We start from the raw sequence: 23,573 nt of genomic DNA, 5'->3' as shown, positions 1-23,573 counted from the left end.
ACTTGTTTTTATTTATAATTATTATTATTATTGTGCGAAAGTAAAAACGATAGTTTTTAAAGTTTATATATTTATATCTAAATAGTACTATCTCAATTTTTCCTTTATTGATTATATAATACTTATATGAATATAAAAATAAAACTAGATCCTCAAAATACTAAATTACAATTAAAAGTTTCATGTAATGTGAAATATTTACGCATATTACAAATTATTATTTTATATTAAAAAAATATATTAAATAGATCATATTTAAATTATATTGAAATTATTTATCAATATAGATTGTATTGGACCTATATATTATTAACATACATCTTCAGTTACAAATCATTGTTTCTATACATTTACCATATACCATAATTTCGCATATTTTATTTTCAAATTTAGTTTCCGCTGTATACTTTTTCAAATCGTAAAGGCGTTTCAGCTGATTAGATATAAACTTGTATCAATGTATATACCACTAAAACTGATAAAATAGCAGCAAAATGCTACAACTGTTCCACCCGCAGTGGAAGGCCTGGGATTTCAGCCCGAATACTTGAAGCAGCATGCGCTAAATAAGATGGATGCGTAGAGAAGTGTAGTGAGTAAAATACTGGTCATTTGGGTAGTAGAAGGGCCTGTGAGTGTGCCTGTGGGAATTGCGATTAAAAAATTCTGAAATATGTTATAAGTACTTTTTTCTGAAATATGGAGCTATTTGTCCAGCAGGTTACAGGAATATAACAATTTTTTCAGTGCATGTGCTTACTGTTAAGTAATTTACGAAGTTTGCGCTAAATTCTGCTAAAAGTTGGAACTCTGGTGATATAGAGTTGATTGGTGCGATGTTGATCTTGTTGCCTACTAAATACCAATTAACTAAGATGATAGCATATTGTGAGCTGGCATTAACGGAGGGTGGCGCATACATTGGGAGTGCTGCTGTAGCCTGCGGAATTGACGTCCAAACAAATGATTGTGGTGCACAAACACTGCTAACTTTCGTATCTGAGGTGAGGAGAATACTAAATGATGTTATTATCTCCCTGAGTACAAGTTCTAAACTGGTAAATGCGAAAAATACGAAGATAGTTCTATCTAGCAGCATCTATGGAAGCGTAGTATCCAGAATTGTTGTTACTGGGGCCTTCAGGCCAGCCTTACCTTATATTCCGTCAAGAAGGCATGAACCGCTAGTTGCGCTAATATTAACTTAGTAATATAATTTAAATATAATATATTTGGCAAGAAAACATACTATATGCTACTGTAATCATGTGTAGGTGGGGGTTTTCAATCCTAAAAATACATATAATTCCCCATACTTAGGCTCACTATAGTAATCGAAAATATTGCTAATATAATTTTTGAGCATAACACTGGTTTTAGTAAACTAGCGGTCGATGGCGATTCTTTATAAAAATTTATGTACGTATTATATATTATTGTATATACTAAATTTTGAATATAAATGAGGATCCTAAAAGTCCAATTACACCTACACTGAAAAGTAGGATTAATATGTGATACTAGGGTATAACAGATTATATGGTCCTTATTGTTTTATGAATCCAATTAAATTAAAATATAATGGATTAATATCGCCACGTTACAGGTCATGGATACAAGATGTTGCTATCAGTACTGGGATAGCTGAGAACCTTGCTTTTCTTATTAAAATAGATAACCTGGCCGATAGTCGCACAGCTGCTATCGATTACTATTTGACCAATAGTCCCCGAAATTGGTTTGACGGCATGCTTCTTTACAGCTCAGAGTACTACATGAAGCTATTTTGATATAGATAATAACATTATGATATCAGTAGCATGGGTAATCAGACAGAAGGAAGCCTCTCATGCACTGGATTGAGGCCCTCCCATCACGGAGCAAGCAGGTGTGAAGATTACCACATGTGCACAAAGAGGATATACCATCGGTACCACACTTGATATGCCTTCCACCATGATAGAATTCACCATCCTTGAGCTCCTGACTGCGTATGAAACATATTTTCCATCCTTCTTCGCACATTAAAAAAAGCACAGCACGCAGCCTACTAACCTGGTATGATTTTCATCTAATTTTTCAACTCACAGTTAGTGCAGCTCTTCGACACCCACAGGCAAAATTATAATTGTTCATGATTTATATCTTGTATGTACCCGTTTTAAAGAATAAACCATTTTCACATTTATTCCATTTCCTCATATCATTTGATCAGGGTTAATAATTATATATGTTGTATCTAGCATGTTACTCCTTATTTTGGATGATTCAACATACATGGCGTTCATTATCCGGTGATACTGTATCATTTTAGCATCTATCGCTATTTTCAACTTCACAAAGTGTGAAATTTTGAGAAACCTGATATTAGTAGATATCTCAATTACCTAACTAAAATGGTTTCCAAGAAGTTCCTGAGTGAATAAAATTGTGTATCCAACTGGTACACACATCATCGGAGATGAATCCTCTTTGCAGAACAGATAGTAATCCTTGGAATAATTTTAAACGTAATTAGCTTGAAATAATAGCGTGGGAGGCAGGCTGCACAGGTTATCTGTATGTTGATACTATGTTATTGGTGTCAGTATGAATGTCATTTAATATTTACTGATTTGCAAATTAAGGAGTCTCAAGAGCTGTCGCAATTGCAATCGTATTATTATTGGATTTTACTTTTTAGACAAATATCATATGATCCCATAGACTCATATTAGCAATATTAGCATACTCTGCACGCTTGATCTGGGTTAATATATTACTAAAGGCTTATATAATAGTGAAAACATTATTGTAGGAATATAAGTATTCTCTATTATATTAACTTTCACAATCAATTTATGATAGTAGTTACCTGAACACATTGCACGCTCTTAACTGCATTCAGCACAATCTTTTTATTCTAAATCTTATGCTAGCGCTATGTTATGGTATAAATAGCTCTAAGTACAATTGAGAGAGGACTTATTTAAGATTATTGGCGCATATGTCATTTTATGTTAGCTAATGTTTATATAAGACAAGAAAAACATAATAATTAACTAGCAGTTTCTATATCTAAGATTAGTCTTGATATTCTAATCAATTTACTGGTATATATCAAATTGAAGTCTAGTTTTTATCTAGATTTATGTATTAAATAGCATATTCTAATTCTTCATAAACTATATTTCTCTAGCATATACCTTACTATTATTAGTTTTAGCTATCATACATGACTATAATCTATCTATGCTAGATAGTCAGTAATTAACAACCCTTGATGAATCTCTTTAATGCTTACCCTGTAGCAATTGATTTTGCCTCGGCAGATAATATTTACTTACATTTATCAAAAATGACAAAACTGACTATTATAATATTTAACACGGCATTGACTATTACTGGTACTCCGCTTTATCTATAGACTAGTATTCTCAATTTATCATAATTGTACTATTTGATCTGGGTGTATGCGTCAGCATTGTATAGTAGAATTATCCTCATGTTATTTTAATATTATGTTAAACCATATTATGAAATTACAAAATTTATGATCTAGTTAAATATTTATAAACCTAAAATTAGTATCATTCATACAATTAAAAATCTAGATATTTCAAATCTGACTAACAACATATTCTGAAATCTAAATCAAGTATTAGAAAGCTTTTGTTTATTTAAAATAATAAATTCCTCACTACTTTTTATTTTTTATCTTTTTACATAAAATAATATCGAGCATTCCCCAAATAATACATAAAGCTACTAATGTTCCTAACAAAATATTAAAAACAATAGTGTCGTTACTTGGAATTGGACAAATTGGATTTAAATCTTCTACTGGACTGCAAATTTTACCTACTAGCTCGAATCCAGATTCGCAGTAGGTACATCTATCATTTTCACCCATTATAAAATGTGGCATGCAAGATGCACACCCATTTTTAGATTCGTTGCAAGTTCTACAGTTTTAAACTTCATTACAATAACATTGGGAAGTTATATTTTCATCACATTGTGCTAATTCTCCATTTAAGCAGTAATGGTCCACTAAACGATTAATACATTATTTTGTACAAATTCCATTAAATAAAGTTGTTCCAACATAGCAATTCGTGCAGAATTCTTTTGTAGAACATTAAGTACATTATTAGTCACAAAATTCACAGATTTTTAAACATTTATTGCAATAGCCTATATTGTAATATTTACAATCAGCATTAGTTTCGCACGGAAACCCACATTAATTAGTCCATAAATTCAGATTATAACCGTCTATACATTCAAAGCATTACGTTTTGTCACAGCGTAAACAATCTAACGCACATTTAAAGCACGTGCCATTAGGTTGCAGTGAATATTGATATATACATTCTACGCATCTTCCATTTTAACATTTTAAACAATTCTTAATCATTTTAAAGTCTACGCAGTTACAACCATAATGCTCTCTTATTGTCTTAGAACATGTTTAACATTGCAGGTTAGTAGTCTGCAGTGAAGGACAATATTAATCAACCAAGCAAGTGTTATTTTAACCTGAGCAAATTCTTGCTTCTTTCATTTTTAATGAAGCTGACTATACTAATAATATGAATACTTTGTTGCATAAATTTCAAATGGGTATAACAGAAACTAGAATTTTATAGAATAACTTATATTAATGAGCTATATAAATAACATAGATTATCTTAAGGTAAATGAGTAATTTTTACAATTTTTAGCGGATATATTTATAAATACGCTAGTTACGATAAAGTAAAAACAAAATAGATTTCATATTAACTTAGATTAGTTTTCAAATAGTAATAAAAATAAATAATCATATATTATAATTTAGTATTACGTAAATACGGACTTTATTATTAATAAATATAATTCATGTAAATTGTTAATACATAGACATATGATAACGCATATTTTAATATATAAATAATTAATCAAATATATTAAAAACCTTTAAAAACTAATTTTTAAATCAAAATAAGAAATTAATTTATATAATTTATTTTTAATTCATAATTTTGAAATTCAAAATAATATATTGTAATAAACTTATAAATTACGATAATTACCCATAAACTTCGGGCCATGGAATTGTATTTTGTATATAATTAATTAAATAATCAATGAATCGATTGCTAAAGTTTTCCCAATTCAAGGGAATACAATATAAGGTGTTATAATTTAGTTTTTCGAAAATTCATTATATGAAATATTATTATCTTTAATTTTAAATATAACAATCTCAAAAAACTAAAAACTATTAATACTAGTTATTATCTGTATTCGTCATCACCAAGCACTAATCCCTCACCTAAATGTCAAAATGTTCGTCCCCCACCGACCACATCGCCTGCCCTGAAAAATTTTACTGTCCTAGTGATGCCTCACAAGCCGAACAGAAAGACTGCCTCCCTTGTAATAAATCCTGCGAATAATGCAACGGACCCGATGCAAACAATTGTTTGACTTGTCCTACCGGATAATATCTAACAGGAGATTAAACTTGCGCCGCCTGTGACGTTAAATGTGCAGCCTGTCGTGGATCCCCCACCATCTGCCAAGCCTGCGCTAACAGTCACGAGCTCATAAACCAGGCCTGCTCAACTTGCGTTTTATCGCGAACCAAAAACTGCACATGCGGGACTTCCATCAATTGTGCGACCTGTAAAGATTCCGACCAAACAGTCTGCGGTTTATGCTCTAAGAAGTACGACCTGAACACGGAAAAACCATGCACGGTATGCAGAGCAGGCTACATCGAAACGACCATCGACCGCGTCAAAACCTGCGTTAAATGCGATGCACCTTGTACATCCTGCTCTGCAGAGGACGTATGCACCGCCTGCAAGGACGGGTACGTTTTGACCAACAGCACTTGTACAGTCTGCCAGGAGAATATCACCGAAAACTGCATATGTGGCAGCGCGAAAAATTGTTCCACGTGCGATTTAACTGATATAGCTAAGTGCGGTAGCTGCTCTGGAAATTTCTAGCTTTCGGACAGCAAAATATGTGAAACGTGCAAACCCGGTTACTTCGCCTCTAATACCTCGCCACTTACCTGCGAAAAGTGTCCCATCACCTGCCTGACCTGCACCAACGCTGCCACCTGCCAGACCTGCCAAAATGGTAACTTCCTCCTAAATAGCGTCTGCATCCCCTGCGTTGCCGGCCAAGCATAACAGTGCACCTGTGGGGTGGCCAAAAACTGCGATATCTGCGACACCAATAACGCAGCTAACTGCGCCTCCTGTATCGGCGATTTCGACATTTCTGGCTCTGATCCCTGCACGGTCTGCAAGACTGGTTTTTACGCAAATCTGGCAAGCCCAAAAACATGCTCAAAGTGCGCGCAGGGGTGCGCTATCTGCGCGTCAGCAAACGATTGTAATACCTGCGAAAACGATTATTCCATGCTCGGTACCACCTGCGAAAAGTGCAAATCCGGCCAGTCTGGCCCCTGCCAGTGCGAGAGCTTCAATAACTGCACCACGTGCGACCTTAACACCAAAAAGTGTTCATCCTGCATCACTAATTACGACGTTAACAGCGACCCGCCCTGCTCTTCCTGCGTCTCTGGCATGTTCCCCGACACGTAAAATAGCTGCAAAAAATGTGTTGCAAACTGCTTAAAATGCGCATCATTATCATCCTGCACATCGTGCGACGCCGGCTACGCCATTGAAGGCGGGGCCTGCAGCAAGTGCCCCGCAAATTGCAAAACCTGCACTTCCGCAAATTCATGCGAAACCTGCGAAAGCGGATTCCATCTGGTGTCATTATAGTGCGTTCGCGACTGCACGGAGCAAACTGACTGCGCCGGAAATCAGATTTGCGATTCCACGTGCAAAGACTGCGCAGAGGGCTGCGCGAGCTGCGAGGTGAGCATTGGGAACTGCAAAAGCTGTGATTCTGGATATAAGCTAAACGGGTAAAAATGCGAGGCGTGCGCCGCTGGGTGCGCGATTTGCGATGGCGAGGCTTGTATGGCGTGCAAAAATGGTTATTATATGCTGAATGGAGTTTGCACGAATTGCAGTGGAAATGATGGCGCTGAGTGCGTTTGCGGGGCGGAGAGAAAGTGCGCTACGTGTGATAATGGGGATAGTTCGAAGTGTGGATCGTGTGTAGTTGGGTACGCTAAGGGCGAGTCTGGGAAGTGCGATTCGTGCGCAGACGGGTATATTATGGTGAATTTGGCGTGTGTCAAGTGCGATTTAAAATGCAAGACTTGCTCTAGGGGCGCAGAAATTTGCGACTCTTGCGCGGATTCATACCATATGACTACTAATTAGACGTGTGAGGCGGATTGCGGTGCTGGGAGTGTGGATGGGATGGTCTGCGTGGGTGGTACTTCGATTCCATGTGGAGGAGTGGGATAGAGTTCGGAATGCAAATGCCAAAATTCAAAGAATTGCTTCACCTGCTCAGAAGACAAGTCTAAGTGCAAATAGTGCCTATCTGGATATATGCTAGAATAGGAATTATGTAATAAATGTGAAGATGGCGCAGTTAGTATTGGCGGATTCTGTTTTGTTGAATAGGTTAGTCCGGCCTAATCACTTTCTGGTGGGGCTATTACTGGAATTGTAATTACCGTTTTAATTATTATAGGTGCTATATGTTTTGGTATATTCTGGTATATGAAGAAAGTTAAAATAACGAAGCCACTGGTCGAGTCTGGCGTGGCTATCCAGTGAGAAATCATAATTATAAGGAAAAATATTAATTATTTATAATTCAAATTCAAATGAGTATAATTGATAGATCAATAGCTAACTAACATTAACATAGCTTTACATTTTAGATTGACTTAATTTATAAAATAATAATATTTAAAGAATTAGAAAGCTAAAACTGATTAGCACATTAGTTTAGATTTAAAATTAAGTAATTTAAAATTTAATTTCTTAAATTAGTTTCTTAATGACTTATTTATGCTTAGCCGTCTTGATGAAATATGGCGCTAGGTCAGTACCACTAATAGTATCACTACCAGATACACAGCCATTACAATTACGACTACTTCACTGTTAGCTCAATTAATTTCTTGCTCCTCAATTATTTCAGATGGAAACAGGATTCGCCAACTTTAGAAGTATATTCTGTACATTATTAGCAATTGACAATATTATATTCATAGTCTGGAACACACGAAGCACACTGTAGAGGATTCATCATCTGTATTTATTAAAGCTAAAATTATAATTTGCTCTATCTGTACACGCAGCACACGTATTCTTCTGAGAATTTGAATAGGTACATAATGTATTTATACACCGTATCAACTGAAACTAGAATCTTCTTTCACATCATGTAGTTATTAGTAAATCATTATCATAAAAATGTAAATTATTCTTGTAGAATTTCAAAAAGAGTAATTAATTTCATAATTCACAATTGTGAAGAAAAGAATTAGAACCCATTTCAATCAATCTCTACATGCATATATATGATGGTGATTTACTACTATAACTATCTTATATGTTTAAACAAATTCAAATATATTGCGGTGGACTCAAGTATTCGTTAACAAACTGTTGTAAGTGAGTTATCATGAAGAGTAACACATTAGTCAATAATATTTAAATTCACAAAAATACCGTATATGACTTTATAATTATTACTATCACTTCTTTCATTTCTTGATGAAGTAAAAAGCAAGTCCACCACCAACAGCACCAACTATCACTAAAATAGCTACCAAGATACCCGCAACTGCACCTCTGGACAAATTACGACTGGGAATTACAGCTAAAAAGCAGAAATCTCCAATTTTCTCATCACCTTCGACGCACTCTTAACATTTTTCGTCTTTAAGCACATACCCTAGAAGGCACGACCCACATTTACCCTAAGGTGTTAACATACACTTACCTTCAAATAACCGATAATTCTTAGAATCTATGCAACCAGTGCATGTTGTCTTGTCGGCATCAGAACATGTACATAATGGATCAGTGCAAACCCCCGCTGGTATTTTCGGAAGTTTTGAACAAGTTAAGCAATTCTCTCCTCCTGGTCCACACCTGCATTATGTTTTCTGGTCAGCAGAGCCACAGTCAGCTTGAATATTATTAACACATGCCTTATGTTCACTAATGGGTCTACATGAAACTATACACATTTATTTTATGCTCATCTCATGGTTAGCTTTACATTTTGTGCATTTCGTCTAGCTTCTACATTTCTCGCAGGTGTCGTGGCAGACGCTACAGACATTACCAGTAGGTTTTAATTAGCAAAACTATGATTTTTTACAAGATTTCTCGGAATCACATTCATTTATAATAGCTTGAGATTTTTTACATATATCGCCTGTAACTTCAAATCCGACCGCACATGCTGTGCATTTTGCTGCGTTATCACATGTTATGCAGTTATCAGAGCATGCTTTGCATTCGGTCGAATCTTCATCTAAGTAATAATTTGGTTAGCATCCACTGCATACGTCTTCACTACCTTCTGTACAGGCATTGCAACCAGGATTAGCTGCAATATTACATTTAATACATTCTTTTCGCTTGTTTCAGTTGCATCACTTGGACATACTTGTAGTTCTTGGCATTTCTTTCCGCTGTTGTCACATTAAGATGTCATTTTTAGAGTTTAATTTTATTATTATTATATTTATGCTAAATACTTACCAGTTTAATACAATATTTATTAATATAATTAGATATAGATAAAATGTTTGTTATCAGTTTTCAAGTATATATTGATTAGCACAATATATGCAAGAGTTATAAAACTAAAAATCAATAACTGAAGCTTTATGTGTAATCTATATATAAATATAAAATTATATTATTTATAAATTAACTAATTTATCGAGTTACTGTATAATAGGTTAATAAATAAGCTTATAGAAAAGCTATAAAATGAGAAATGAAAATCATAATTATAATGTAAACCTATTATTTTAATTCTAAAAGTTGTTATAATAACATATATATGAACTTCATAAATCTTATTTTCATTTAGTAAAATTATATACATTGTCAGATAAGGCTACGATAAAATAAAATTTATTTAACTCAAATTGAACAAATTGATCTGATAAAGATTTAGAGTAATAAATTGATCTTGTATAGTTAGCATATGTAAAGTCTGATGCTAAAAATGCAACCAATGAATAAAATATGTCTACCATTATAAATGAAATAGAAATAATCAAATTTATATTTTATGCTGTCTGTACCGCACTACTAAGCACATAGTAAATTATATAATAACAATTCTAGTTTTAACAATATTCTTGTATACTTTGGGAAAAGCTCTAGTTAATATATAAGTCTACAGATGCTGATTCATGGGGAACATATGCTTTAATAGAACTGAGTATGAAATCTATTGCCGTATTATAAGTGCACAATAGATTAAAATTTGCATACAATCAACCGAACTAGAATATTGCTGCTGGTTTGAGCACTATATATAATCAGAGTAAGAAGGTATCATTAAAGTAATAGCATGACTGACCGCATAGGATGAGTGGTTCTGGTGATAATCGGAGCAACTGTTGCGGCTTTAGCGTATTTACTTATCAGGATAGCTGAGATGGAATGAGTGAAATCTTATTCATTATTTGCATAAGTTGTAAACCCTATCATATTATACCTACATAAATTTATTTTGAGTTTGTACAATTATAGGAGTTATAATTTTATCTCAATAAATCAATTAAGCGAGCTTGGAATTATAAACCAATTCTCTATGTATTTGAATAGTATTGTTGTATAATTACAACCATCTAGCTGGAATGAGTAATACTTATTTTTAAAATAGATATAATTACAGTTATTTATAATAATATCACATTTAATATACTGTTTTATGATTATCCAAATATATAATATATATAGGTATTATTTTGGTTTTTAATTTTTACTAATACTAAGTTATATAATATAAAACTAGTATTTTTTAATTTAATTTAAAGATTGTAAGTTATTACTCATTTTACATAAATAATTATACCTATTATTCTCGCATATATCTAAACGTATTACCACATTTATGTAATTTACCGAGATTAATTTATATACTTTAGTAAAATTTAATAAGATACATTATATAATATCAATTTCCATACCTATGGTAAAACTTTTCCTACAATCTATCGTTACTTAACTACTGCACTTATACTTCAATAACCAAAAACACGATACCACAAATTCTCATTATTAATCAAACTTATAACATATTCATATTTTCACGTCCATAAAATGACAAATACGTGTAATTCTTCAAATACAACTTCCTGCACTAAAGGTTACTTCTGTCCATCCAACGTATCAGCTGTTGATACAGCGTGTCTAGTCTGCAAATCACAATGCGCAACCTGCACGGGAGACACAGCAGAAGCTGCCACGTGTTTAACCTGCGCGGACGGATAATATCTAAGCCGCGGAACCTGCGCAAACTGCGATTCGAAATGCGCCACCTGCACAGGAAGTGGAGATAGTGCCTGCCAAACCTGCAATAATGAAAATGTTCTAAACGGAAGTTCGTGCACTGCCTGCACAACAAGCTAAACGACTGCTTGCACGTGCTCAAACGCCAAAAACTGTTCACTATGCGATTTTACTATGACAAAATGCTCAATCTGCATCAACGACTACGATCCTATCGGAACCACCCCTTGCGAGAAATGCTAGCCCAAATTTTTCGAGGACACTTCTGCAACTCCCAATAAATGTACAGCATGCCCTGCAAACTGCACAATCTGCTCTTCTGACTCCGTTTGTACAGCTTGCGAGGACGGATTTTCGCTCGAAACCAACAATTGCGTAGCCTGCAAAGAAGCAAACTGCAAGACCTGCTCTGCAAGCAAAGACAAGTGCACAGCCTGCAAGACCGGTTTTATCATGGAAAACTAAAAATGTTTAGCCTGTCCAAGCGACTGTGCGAACTGCGAAGGCGATAAAACCACCTGCAAGATTTGCAAGGACGGCTTTTTAATGCAGGATGGAACCTGCACTAAGTGCGATGGAAATATGACTGAAAAATGCACGTGCGGCGACGCAGTTAACTGCGTTACCTGCAGTCGTGGCGATAGCAAAGTGTGCGGAGACTGTATCCCTGGCTATAATAAAGGTACAGAAAGAACCTGCACAATCTGTATTGATGGCTATCTGATGGTCGGAATGGTCTGCAAGAAATGCAGTGAAAAATGTGAGACTTGTTCCAAGGGCGTTGATTTGTGCGATACGTGTATGACTGGTTACCAGATGACGATCAACTAAACCTGTCAGGCTGATTGTAATCCAGTGCAAACAGATGGATAAGCCTGCGTTGGGACCGGTACTACAGCATGCGGAAATGAAGCCCAAATAACGGAGTGCAAGTGTACAGATGCGAAGAACTGCTTAACCTGCGGAACTGATAAAGCTAAGTGCGGCTCCTGTCTGTAGGGGTATAAATTTGAATCTAATGCATGCAAAACTTGCGAAGATGGGGTTGTAAAAATCGGAGACTTCTGTTTCATCCCAAGAAAGGAGGCTGGCAACCTCTCAGGTGGTGCTGTGACGGGAATTGTGATTGCTGTGTTGGTAGTAGTAGGAGCTGTCGGAGGGGGTCTAGCGTATTACTTCATCAAGAAAGGAAAGAAGTGAAAAATATTTAATATGTAATTGATTGTAATCTGAAACTTTCAAACTAGCTTTTGTAATAGTAAGTGTTTGCAGTAATACCCTCTTTGAAACCTTATAGATCTAATTATTTTGCATAATAGAATAAATAGGTCAGCATAGTTTAAAAATTTTGAATCCCAAAATATTAATTGTAGCGTAATATATGCTTCAATATGACGTATTAATAACGTAAAATAATAAAAACTTCAATTTGCAATGTATTCAGTTTCAGGAATGGATAATAGTGAAATACTTTTGGTACGTTAGCGATACATTAGGAGCAAGTACTGGAAATAAACAAAATTATAGGTTTGATACTTTAGGTGCAGACGCATCGATTCTGTGCAAATACTGGTAAATCTAATATTACTTACAATTAGGTATCGTGATTTATCGATTTTTCGTTGTATTCTAATATAATTAAAATATTCAATATTAGTATTAGTGTTATAAAATTTGAAGTTGTTAATTATATATGTATATTATCAGATTGAGCAATTATCTATTTTCAAAACTGTTAAAGGTGTTACACGAATCTAACATTAGACATCGATTATTAATAACCAAAAGGGAAAAAACATAAAATTTGTTTTTTTTGTACCCATTGTTAGGAGTACTATAAGTAAAGTAGATTTTTGTTAATATCTGAAATTTTTTAGTTTTAAAAATATTTATATAATCCTATAACTAATTATAATGTAAAAATAGACAGAAACAGCAACTCATATTCCCTATGCATACGCATTATACATATAAAGCTAACTATTTCATTTATTTTAAAATGAGGAACATCATGCACTTCTTGTTCTGGAAATGCAACTTAAAAATGCTAGTGTGGTGCAGCCATCAATTGTGCTACCTGCAGCTCTGCAGACTCATCAAAATGCGGACACTACTTGACCGGGTACAAAATAAGTGACATTGGTGCTTGTTAAGAGTGCATAAATGGCTACTTTATGTCGTAAACCGGCTGCTAGAAATGCGATAAAACTTGCAATACCTGCCGGAATGAGGCTAAGACGTGTAAATTTTGTGCTGATTTACACTAGCCTACTATTAAATAAACTTGTTAGCCTATTTGTATTACTGATGTACCTGATGGTTCTGCTTGTGTGGATGGAGTTTCAAAACTTTGTGGAGCAGAAACTCAAATTACAGCTTGTTAATGTACTTAAAAATCAAATTGTTTAACCTGTACTTCTGCTAATTCCAAGTGCAAAAGCTGCTTGAAAGGTTATAAGCTGGTAAATGGTGAGTGTTCGACTTGTGTATAAGGCGCAGAAAAAATAGGCGAGTTCTGCATTGGTGGTGTATAAGAAGACTTAAATAGCAGTTTATCTGGAGGTGCAGTTGCTGGAATAGTCATTGCTGTTTTAGTAGTAATCGGAGGTATCGGTGGTGGTGTATTTTGGTATCTCAAAAAATCTAAAAGTTAGCTTAAAAATGTAAGTTAATAAGAGATTATGTAGGAGTGAAATAAAATTGAAAGAAAAGTATAATTTCTCAAGAGATTAGTTACCTTAGCTTTTTTACATTAGAAAAGGATTTATTAGTTATATATATATAATACTTATTTCAGTTTGTTCATTAGAATAAATTAAAAGCTAATAGATTCTTCATTCAGCAGTCATAACGCCAGAGCCGAACCTCACCTCGGAGCCCTTCTCGGCTTCGCTGCTCGCAGCTGGTGCAGAGCCGGTAAGGATCATCTGGATTTCTTCCTGGGTCTTGCCCTTCGTTTCAGGGGTGGTAAAGAGCAATACAGCGGTTGTGATTCCCATAACTATCAAATAGGTAACGAAGGGAGACCATGCGGCAGCTTTGGTAAGAATTGGGAATAGAACAACGACAAAGATGTTGGGGATATAGTTGAAGCTGAGCAGGATTGAAGACAGAAGAGACTTGGCTTCAACTGGGAATAGTTCGGAAGCAAAAACGAAAAAGATGGGACCGGGTCCAATTTCGAACCCGATGATGAAGAAGATGGAGGCAGTAATGAGAAGGGCAGTATTGGATTTCGCGAGGATATAGTTGATCATGAGGGCGACCTGGGCAACGAAGCAGATGCCGACACCGCCGAAGAGGAGGATCTTGCGGCCGAGCTTCTCGATGAAGGCCAGGGCGCCGAGGGTAGCCACAAAGTTGACACCGTTGATAATGATGGAGCCGAAGACGGAGGACAAGGGATGGACACCGCCCCCTGAGGTTTTGAAGGTATCTTTGAAGGTCTCAGTGGCGTAGACGATAACGGCGTTGATACCTGTACATTATTAGTTGAGACCAAGCATGACAGAGAGGATGAGGACCTTAAGGTACTTTTTCTCCTTGAACAAGAGCATGGGGGAGATTTCCTTCTCTTCTCTTGGTTTGACGTCGGGTACAAAGAAGAGTAAGACAAATCCCATGAGAGGCCATATGAAGGTAACAACAAAGTTGACCCACCAGGCATTATAGGTATCTTGATAAGTACGGATGGCAAGTAAGACTAAGGAGGCAACCAAGATCCCAAGGGTGACGTTGAATTGGAACATGACACCGAGGAGACCTCTCTTGCTGGACTCAGCGTGCTCACCGACGATGATGATGCTGGGTTGTTAAAATAATACGACGAAGAAGCCGGCAAAAAGCCTCATAACCATCCAGTAGTATACATTGAAAGGGATGCAGAGGAGAACATTGAAGATGACAGAGCCAGCAGCACCGACTAAGCCGGTCTTCTTGTAGCCTAACCAGCTGACAATAGGAGCGAAGGTGAGAGAAGCTAGTAGGAAGCCTACCAGGGAGGCGATAGATAGATAGGGTAGTAAAGTTTGCACAGCAGCATCAGCACCTGCAAAATCATTAGAAGTTTTAATAGCCACATAGTAAAGTTTGATGATATCAGAAGAGAAGTTTGCAATGGTGAAGCCGAGAGTCTCGGCTGTTAACGACTAAATTGCGAACAAAATTCCGAATGAAACCATTTATGAGGAATGGGAAGATATTTTAAAACTTCAATAATCAGTTTAATACAGTTATAAGAATTTAATCGTTAAAGATCCAATATTTTCGTATATGTTTTTATATAATATATTAGATTAGTTAGCATAAGTTACTTACTTCATGTTTTTTGTAATCATATGTTTTTATAGCAAATTAAAAACTAAATTGAACACATAATAAAGATTTTTACATGCATATAATAGTATAAAATGAAAACTTAAAAAATAAATATTATTTAATTAATTATCTAAATATATTATATTATACAAACTTATAGACTATAATTATTAATTAAGTTTTTAATTGAATAGTATTTTAGTTTTATTATTCTGCATATATTTTATCTTTATAAGTATGCAAATATAATAAATATTACAGTTACTCTAACTCAAATGTACTACTTTAAAAACCTTATTATAATTATAGTAGTTAATTTTAGCATTTTGTGATATTAACTTGCTGAGTATTTGTATTATAGTTTTTAAACATTAAAATTATTAATTTTAACATATTCATATTAACAAGAAATATTAATAGTTATTATTCTTGCTAAAATTTAGTAATGGTAAACTATCATTGGACTGATAAAGAGGAGGTTAGTTTTTGTAATCTCGTCAAAGCTTAATGTAAATAATGGAATAACATATAATAAATTTATTTTCCATAGTTGACTGTCAATTAAATTAAATTCAAATCTTCTATCTTTAAAAAAAACTGAAAACAAGTTTAACACTCGTGATGATATAAAGGAATTTATAGCTAATGATAATACTATAAAAAGAGGCCAATACATCATTTATTGAACGAAATTATTTAAATATTTGGTAATTAATGATTATTGTTGTTTATCAAAAATAAAAACATCTTACTTGTTATATTTAATTACATACTATCAGTATATTTCTTACAGTAATATCCATACAATTAACTAATTTTTAATACAAATCAAATAAAACTATCCCCTACAAGTTATCTGCCTTATTTTATTATGAGTTTACAAACTTATACTAATTATTTCATCTATTACTAATTGAATTTACATTCTTAAAGAAACATGACATTTCTAAATATTTATTACATGAATTTTTTCACACTAATTTTACTCCATACTACCTTATTATTAACATATCCTTCATATTATTCCAAAACAAACCCCAATCTAAGTTTCTCAAAAACCGTTACTTACATTGCTCTCTTATCAAAACCACAATACCCCTTCACAATAATACACATATTACCCTCCCTATTAACCCAACTCACATCCACTTTAACCCAATACTACCATCAGCTACGATCCCCATCCACTACTTGTGACTGCAACTAAATCTGTAAAAACTGAAATTTACATTACTAGCATTATTATACACTAATTATCATTTTTCCCTTCCTATTTCCCCAAGTTTCGACCGTCCACATCCGCTTCGCCTGGTAAATTACTACTCAGTTGCAGCGAGATGTATCGAAATCCGCATCTGACCCTTAAATTCCCGATTCGCCCTGTAATTCTGCACCGCTTCAGGCGCTCAAATTACCACCAATTTCGCACTTTTTTGTCTGAAAATTTTGTGTTCCAACTGCCGCAAAAAGCAGATTTTGGCATCTACAAAAAATACAAATCGCTGCACTGCACTGCGCATAATATTACATAATATTATACTACTATACTTAATATTACTTAATATTATACTACTATACTTAATATTATATACCATACCATACCACATCATCCTTTCCCAGACGCCGTTATATCACTCGGATTTCAACATCACAAGGCAGCTTGCCTCGTCCTTGCCGTACCCGGACGCGTCCAGCCACTGCAGCTGGATCTCGTTGTTGCTGTACACGTACTTGTAATCGCTATACGGCTCCGCACGCAGGCTCTTACTGTTCATGCTCTCGAGCCAAAAGAACGTGCCCTGTACAACGAAATTCGTGTGGTACGTTCTGTGAGAATTGTTACCAGAAATCAGCTCGCATGGTTAGTTTACTTCGCCTTTCTCAATAAGCGGTGCCTTTAAAATCAAGCGTACTGGCACATTGCTCTAGAAGAGGAAGCTCGCGCTGAACTCATATCCAAGCAAATTTACTAGAGCCGCAATATCAAGCGGTTTGCGCGCTATAAAGAAATTGGCGAACTAAAGATTAACGTTTAGCTGCTAAAGTAGGAGCTCACGATAGTTTAAAACAACTTATTAGTTATCTTTTATATGATTTAATGGGTAGTAGATCTAGTAGGTGCTGAGGAAATGTTACTGGAGCTCTTGGGGAGACATATTAGTAAAATCTGCGCTGTCATTAAAGGCAACAATATTCCTGCAATCTAGTTTTTCGTTCATAGCATAATTTAAAAGTTCCGTCAAACTAGACGCCGGGGTCGAGTTCAAGACGTTCTTGCAGCTTGTTATTAAATTTTAAAAATCTTCCAAATTGACCACATCTTAACTGAAAAGGACGACGGATGCGATATTGATATCCCTACAAACCAGACGCTGATTGACAATCTCAGCTGAGAATTTATTTTTAATCAGCCTCGAAAATTCGTTATATGCGCTATCAATGTCGCTAAACTGCTACTAATATCTCTTTTTCCTTTAAAACTACTATAGCTCGCTTAAATCTAAAGAATCTCTTATCTATAGATTATCATGATATGTGCTCAACTTAAATGAACTAACGGAGCCATATTCTAGCCTATACTGGTGATACTAAACCTTGCTTTGAGAAATTTGACGAATAAAGACAAGAGAAAGCGGCACTGAGTTATAGACAACTAACCCCTGACAGTGAGAAAAGTTGTTCTAAAACTGCACCGGATTTGCTGCTTTTACAATAGTAGGAGAAACCTCAGCAAAAAACGCCGGAGTTTAGAGTTTCTGCACTTTCGGCTACCTAATAACTAATTTTTCAGCATTTTCACACTTCATAATCGCCCGAAGCCTAGCTACAAATTTTCCAAACTGCTAAGTCCCAGATTTGCCGATAAGTCGATTTTCGACATACTCCAAAACGTTAATCCCCTCGATTTAAGCCGAAATCAGCATTTCATCCGTAACCTACTCCTTGAAAAACGCCGAAAACACCTCCAAACACTGCAAAATCGTAGTGAACGAAAACGCGTTAATAATATATTATAACGCCTTCATATTGCAATCATAATATCCCAAACTCGCCTAAAGCACCTCAATCTACTCCCCAGCAACCTCTTTTTAATCTCCTAGAATTCCTATGCATACCCTCTAAATAGCATGAAAATACGTGAATTTACACACAAACTTATCCAAACCGTAGCACTAATCGCCGTAAATGTTAACTAACTGAATGAGCTTCAATTTATCCTCGTCGCAAAGCGCGTAATTCGCACGCTCGCAAACGGTCACAGTCCGAGGGTTAAATTGAACGATTTATTTCACATTTTCAAACAAATTTTTATGTTGAAAAAGACCGAATTTGATCGCAAATTCGTTCAATTTCACCAAATCCGTTTCGAAAAACCAGTCGTTTACGAGCGAGGTCGCGAACAATTTCGCGGTCTAAAAGTCTTAAAAGATGAATTCTCTGCAGAGGAAATTCTTGAATTTTGCCATTTCTCCGCGGCTGTCAATTCGCAGTATTTCCTGCGTTAGCTGGAGCGTAGTGATGAGGTTTGAGTCGCAAAGTTGCGTTATTTGGGTCAAATTGAAGGTAGTTAAAAAGCGAGAAATGGGTGGAAGGGAAGGTTGTGGAGGGGAAAATGTGGAAGGGTGGAAAGGAGTTGAAATGGAAGGGGAGGAAAAGGAATGGAGTGGAGCGGAAACTTGCACTAGCTCAGCGCCCTGATCGGCCAGGAATAGTACGACCTCGAAGTCCAAATGCTCCATCAGCGCGAAAAGCGACGTCCCGGCGTCGATACGCTTCAGGTCTACGCCCTGTTGGACTAGAAATTCGAACGCTGGAAGGGAGGTGATATAATGAACTGGCGAGAGCCCCTGCGCGTTGAGCAGCAGCATTGCGGGGGCTAATGCGGTGTGCTTTTGCACGGCCTCCAGGACCTACTTCTAGCTGAATTAAGTACTTTATGGCATTTAACGTACCCCCCATTATCTCGAACTCGCTGTCTGCTCCACTTCTCTACCATCTCTGAGCACAATATGCGCGCAGGTGTCCAGATTTTTATTGATGGCCCCCTCCAAGAAAAGCTCATAAACGGGGCTGGGAGAGCGCTGCAGCAGCTCCTCGAACAAAATTTTGCCGCCTTTTGACTTCAACGCCTTTAGAATGCTCAGTTGGGCGTCAGAAAACAGCTGCAGGAATATGACCACGTCGTCGCGCTGCAGCTAATTTGCAACTATAAAAAATAAGTAATCGGTGTGCGAATTGTCCGTCATGAGGTCGTAAAACTTCGTCTTCAACATGGTCTTCAGGTACTGAATTAGAGCAATGAGTAGCTGAGAAGAATTCCGCGCAAAGCCCTGAACGGCGATTGAGTAGCTCGTAAATTTGAGCTGCAGAAGAGTATTTGCGAGTTTCACGGCTTCGGATGGCTGCGACAGATGTATAGAATTGAAAATGGAAAAGATGTCGCTGCTTGTCAGCTGCAACTCAACAGATCTTTTTACAATTTTTTCCAGCAGATAGAAATTCGCGCGGACGGTAAAAGTCTTACTTACGGTGCTAGATGAGGTGCTTTAAAGCTGAACTTGAGGGGATTTCACTAAATAAAACTCCTCGATGTCAGATTGCAGCTTTGCGAGCTGATTTTCTGGCAAAGGAGCGCAAACAGCTCCTTCGCTATGTCTTGGACGATAGTTAGCGATTAGAATGTCAATCTAGGAAACTGTAAATTTGTATGCGTTTTCCGCCAAAACATCAGATAAGAACATATCTCCTTTGACTTGCATGTCAAAAAGCTGAACTTGGCCGAATAACAAATCGAGTATCTGGCCTTACGTTTTCATTATATCTTGCTAACACTAGTTGTGGCAGGGCGAGTTTTGGTCGCCGATGTTTCTAGCAATAGAACACAAAAATGGCGCTATTTCGCAATCAAACACAGTGATGCTTTCGCAAATTGTGCGCGCAAAAAGCAAATGCGTGTAATCTGAAGGATACAGTCCGTTAAGGATCGCGTATGGGCCGCTTGAGAGAGTCAGCAGGGTCTGCTGTATTTCCGCTGGCAGCTACTGCGAGATTTTGGCGAATTTTAGCAAAATTTGGGAGACCGTGACGCCGGTGATAAGACTGATTTTGAGGGTGTCGGAAATCGATTTTAGCGAGTCTATGAGCACTTGGAAAGTTAAGTCATCCTTCTTGTTTAGTGTTAGCCAGGCATTTACTAGATCCACAACGTTGAGCTGACTTTCGAGGTGCAAATTAGCGAAGAATGTATCGAAAACAGCTTTGAGGAGTTCGAGTCTACCTTCCTGCACCAGGCCGCATACGAGCTAGTCAACAAAACCAACTTAACATGCTTAAACATTTTACGAAAGTTACTTTTGGATTATTTAAGTCAGTCTGTGCACTATCTGGTCGCTGAAAAATCGCATGGCAGAATAATCAAAATTGGAATTTTGGAAAGAGTAGCCTGAGGTGAGTATCAGGTCGCTGGACTGAATGTTTCCTCGGATTAGGAGCTGAGTCAAAAGGTCGTTTTCGTACAGTTTGTAATTTCCGTCCAGAATGGCGATTTGCAGAATTTCGAAAACTTTGGCCTCTGGGAGGATGTCCAGCATGCCAGACAGCGCAGTTGCGGTGCAATAGCCCATTTGGAGCAACAAGCCAACGTGATGCGCGGTGAGCATAGAGCGTTACTCTGGCGTGAAGCTCAGGTTGACTTTGTGCTTTTGTACCAGGTAGGCGTATACTTTTTTGTTCAACGCGATGAAGCTGGCGGTTGCTAGCTCTTAGTAGTTCATCTGTTTGTAATCCACTCGTTCTAAGTAGAACTTGAAGAGGTCGACGTCATCCTTAAGATTGCATGCTGCGCTAAATGCTATGCGCTGGCGTACATTATCCAGCTACTTACCGTCTAGCTCAATATCTTAGAGCTTATCGACGATCCCGCGAGAACCGAAGAACGCTCCCACCTCTAAAGGGGTTATTGACGCGCAGAATTAAGACTACAGCGAGCTCGAAGTGAAAACGGCCTTTATGTCTTTCTCCTGCAGATTGGAGTTCTAAAAGCACTTTACCAACTCGCGCATTTGGACGTTCATGATGCTAATCTTTGCAAGCGCCTGCTTAACGAAATTTTGGTTTTTGGTCTGATAGGCATTCTGGAGCACCTGGAGATCTTTTTGCGGGGAAGGCGCCGAACAGCTTATCTTACGCGACTAAAAGCTTAACTTTATGCAAAGCTGGTTGAAAATTTCAGGAACCCTAATATCTACCTAGACCAGCTAGCGATGATCGTCCAGGCTCAAATTGAGCATGCTTCTGAATGGCAGCGAATTGGGTTGGCTTTCCTGAAACTTTAAAGCAATTTGCGTATATTTGAGCTGCTCAAACATGCTGTCTTTCTCGAAGCTGAGGCAGATATCCATGGCCTCCTTGCAGTAGCTTTCGTACTTGCCGACCATGTTATCCTTGAAAGCGTCGAGTATCCAGTTCTGCTCTTGTAATTACTGCAACTCCAGGGAATTGAAAGCTTTTATATTTGAAATTAGAACTTTAATGCGAGGATAGTCGAGATCAATTATAGCTTTTTTGAGGTCGCCCATTTAGTTATCTGGCTGGCTACAGGCCGGGAGTACGTTCCCCGGAGATAACTGGGAAACAGCAAAGCAAAGTGCAAGCTTTCCCACTATATTTTCTTTCTCTACTTTGAGGGCCTTAGGCACTACAAGGTTCTCGTTCACGCCGCTTTGAAGCAGCTAAACGGCATGCATGGATAGGAGCACCCCTGCCTGCTCGACGTCGGCTCCCACGGGTTCGAAGATGTCCGTAAAGTGTGCGATGTCGCCTATTCTGATCAGCTCGGGAAGTGCAGACGGGAAGAACAGGCTAGTTCCAGGCTACTCAAACTTTACAACAGATACTTTTTGCTGATTGAGCTTCTTGTAGGAAAATCCAGGTGTCAGTGTAGGCATAGTTATGTCAGACTGCACCTGGTAGAGGCTCTGATTAGACACAACATAGTCGTTACGCCGCAGCAAAAATTTTCTCGGCTTGAAGATTTTATGGACGGTCAGAGAATACTGCTGGTCGTTAACAGTTAGCTACTGGAACTTGCCTCTGTTGGAAAATTTGGACTGCGTGATCAGCATTTTGTGAAGTGGGGAACAAGGTAAATATCGTTATTATATCAAATACAAGGTATTTTTTAATTGTGATATTTATTGAATATGGTTTAATAATACAGAACTACCTGTAAACGTTTATTCTATATAAATTTAATAAAATCTAATTCGGCCGTTATCTCCATATTGGTAAAATTCCCATACTATTCTCAAAAAACACCGTATTTCTATCGCTATATTTTGAAACGAACTTTATCTAAACATAAATATATTTGTGAATCCTGTGAATTTTATTACTATTATAACTAGTATAATGCAAAAAATACATTACTTTCCTACAATTTTGTAAACTTCTATAGTTGCTCAAAACTTTCAAATCCTACCAATCCGCTCTACATACCACTTGAATAAATCAATTTTAGTCATTATTTCGACCGTTAAACTCGAATTAGCACACCCACCAAAATCTTTAGTATTTTCCTCCACTCCCCTTGTAACAAATTTCATTTTTTTGATTTGCTATACCGAATTTATCACGTTCCTCTTTTACATTAGCATGAAAAAATAAACTAATTATACTATTTAATGTATATTATTTATATATTATTCCATTCCAAGTTCTGATTTCGCTCCAAAATTCATTAAATGAACACGCCCATACTGAAATCCAACGCGTCCACCAATTGCACAACCACACCTAAATGCGCCCTCGTAGCTACTTATCCTACAGGCTACCATTGGAGAGGCCTAAAAT

At 36.6% G+C, this 23,573-nt stretch overlaps 7 protein-coding genes and 2 pseudogenes across 7 annotated transcripts; 3 read left to right on the top strand and 6 right to left on the bottom strand. All coding sequences in view use genetic code 6, as the record gives it.

Annotated features, from left to right (window-relative positions):
- Nucleotides 1–534: 534 nt before the first annotated feature.
- On the bottom strand, nucleotides 535–900 carry SS50377_21667 (uncharacterized protein; the record flags this gene model as incomplete). The annotated part of the gene is made up of 1 exon (XM_067905576.1): nucleotides 535–900. The coding sequence occupies one exon, from the start codon at nucleotides 898–900 to the stop codon at nucleotides 535–537; it is 366 nt and encodes a 121-aa protein (XP_067766893.1).
- Nucleotides 901–3,676: 2,776 nt separating this feature from the next.
- SS50377_21666 (Cysteine-rich membrane protein 2) lies at nucleotides 3,677–4,546 on the bottom strand (the record flags this gene model as incomplete). The annotated part of the gene is made up of 1 exon (XM_067905575.1): nucleotides 3,677–4,546. One exon carries the CDS (start codon nucleotides 4,544–4,546, stop codon nucleotides 3,677–3,679), a length of 870 nt encoding a protein of 289 aa, XP_067766892.1.
- A 757-nt stretch (nucleotides 4,547–5,303) lies between these two features.
- Nucleotides 5,304–7,688, top strand: SS50377_21665 (Cysteine-rich membrane protein 2; the record flags this gene model as incomplete). Its single annotated transcript, XM_067905574.1, has 1 exon — nucleotides 5,304–7,688. The coding sequence occupies one exon, from the start codon at nucleotides 5,304–5,306 to the stop codon at nucleotides 7,686–7,688; it is 2,385 nt and encodes a 794-aa protein (XP_067766891.1).
- Nucleotides 7,689–8,626: 938 nt separating this feature from the next.
- Nucleotides 8,627–9,517, bottom strand: SS50377_21664 (Cysteine-rich membrane protein 2; annotated as a pseudogene).
- A 1,699-nt stretch (nucleotides 9,518–11,216) lies between these two features.
- SS50377_21663 (Cysteine-rich membrane protein 1) lies at nucleotides 11,217–12,605 on the top strand (the record flags this gene model as incomplete). Its single annotated transcript, XM_067905573.1, has 1 exon — nucleotides 11,217–12,605. The coding sequence occupies one exon, from the start codon at nucleotides 11,217–11,219 to the stop codon at nucleotides 12,603–12,605; it is 1,389 nt and encodes a 462-aa protein (XP_067766890.1).
- Nucleotides 12,606–13,408: 803 nt separating this feature from the next.
- SS50377_21662 (Cysteine-rich membrane protein 2) lies at nucleotides 13,409–14,098 on the top strand (annotated as a pseudogene).
- A 141-nt stretch (nucleotides 14,099–14,239) lies between these two features.
- SS50377_21661 (Hexose transporter) lies at nucleotides 14,240–15,586 on the bottom strand (the record flags this gene model as incomplete). Its single annotated transcript, XM_067905572.1, has 1 exon — nucleotides 14,240–15,586. One exon carries the CDS (start codon nucleotides 15,584–15,586, stop codon nucleotides 14,240–14,242), a length of 1,347 nt encoding a protein of 448 aa, XP_067766889.1.
- A 1,217-nt stretch (nucleotides 15,587–16,803) lies between these two features.
- On the bottom strand, nucleotides 16,804–17,205 carry SS50377_21660 (uncharacterized protein; the record flags this gene model as incomplete). Its single annotated transcript, XM_067905571.1, has 1 exon — nucleotides 16,804–17,205. The coding sequence occupies one exon, from the start codon at nucleotides 17,203–17,205 to the stop codon at nucleotides 16,804–16,806; it is 402 nt and encodes a 133-aa protein (XP_067766888.1).
- Nucleotides 17,206–17,353: 148 nt separating this feature from the next.
- Nucleotides 17,354–22,846, bottom strand: SS50377_21659 (uncharacterized protein; the record flags this gene model as incomplete). Its single annotated transcript, XM_067905570.1, has 1 exon — nucleotides 17,354–22,846. One exon carries the CDS (start codon nucleotides 22,844–22,846, stop codon nucleotides 17,354–17,356), a length of 5,493 nt encoding a protein of 1,830 aa, XP_067766887.1.
- Between the last annotated feature and the right edge of the window lie 727 nt (nucleotides 22,847–23,573).

Source organism: Spironucleus salmonicida, chromosome 2 (assembly GCF_000497125.1).
Source record: "Spironucleus salmonicida strain ATCC 50377 chromosome 2, whole genome shotgun sequence".
NCBI lineage: Eukaryota > Fornicata > Diplomonadida > Hexamitidae > Spironucleus > Spironucleus salmonicida.
Note: the sequence above shows the minus strand (reverse complement) of the source record. Positions and strands in the feature narration are given on the sequence as shown.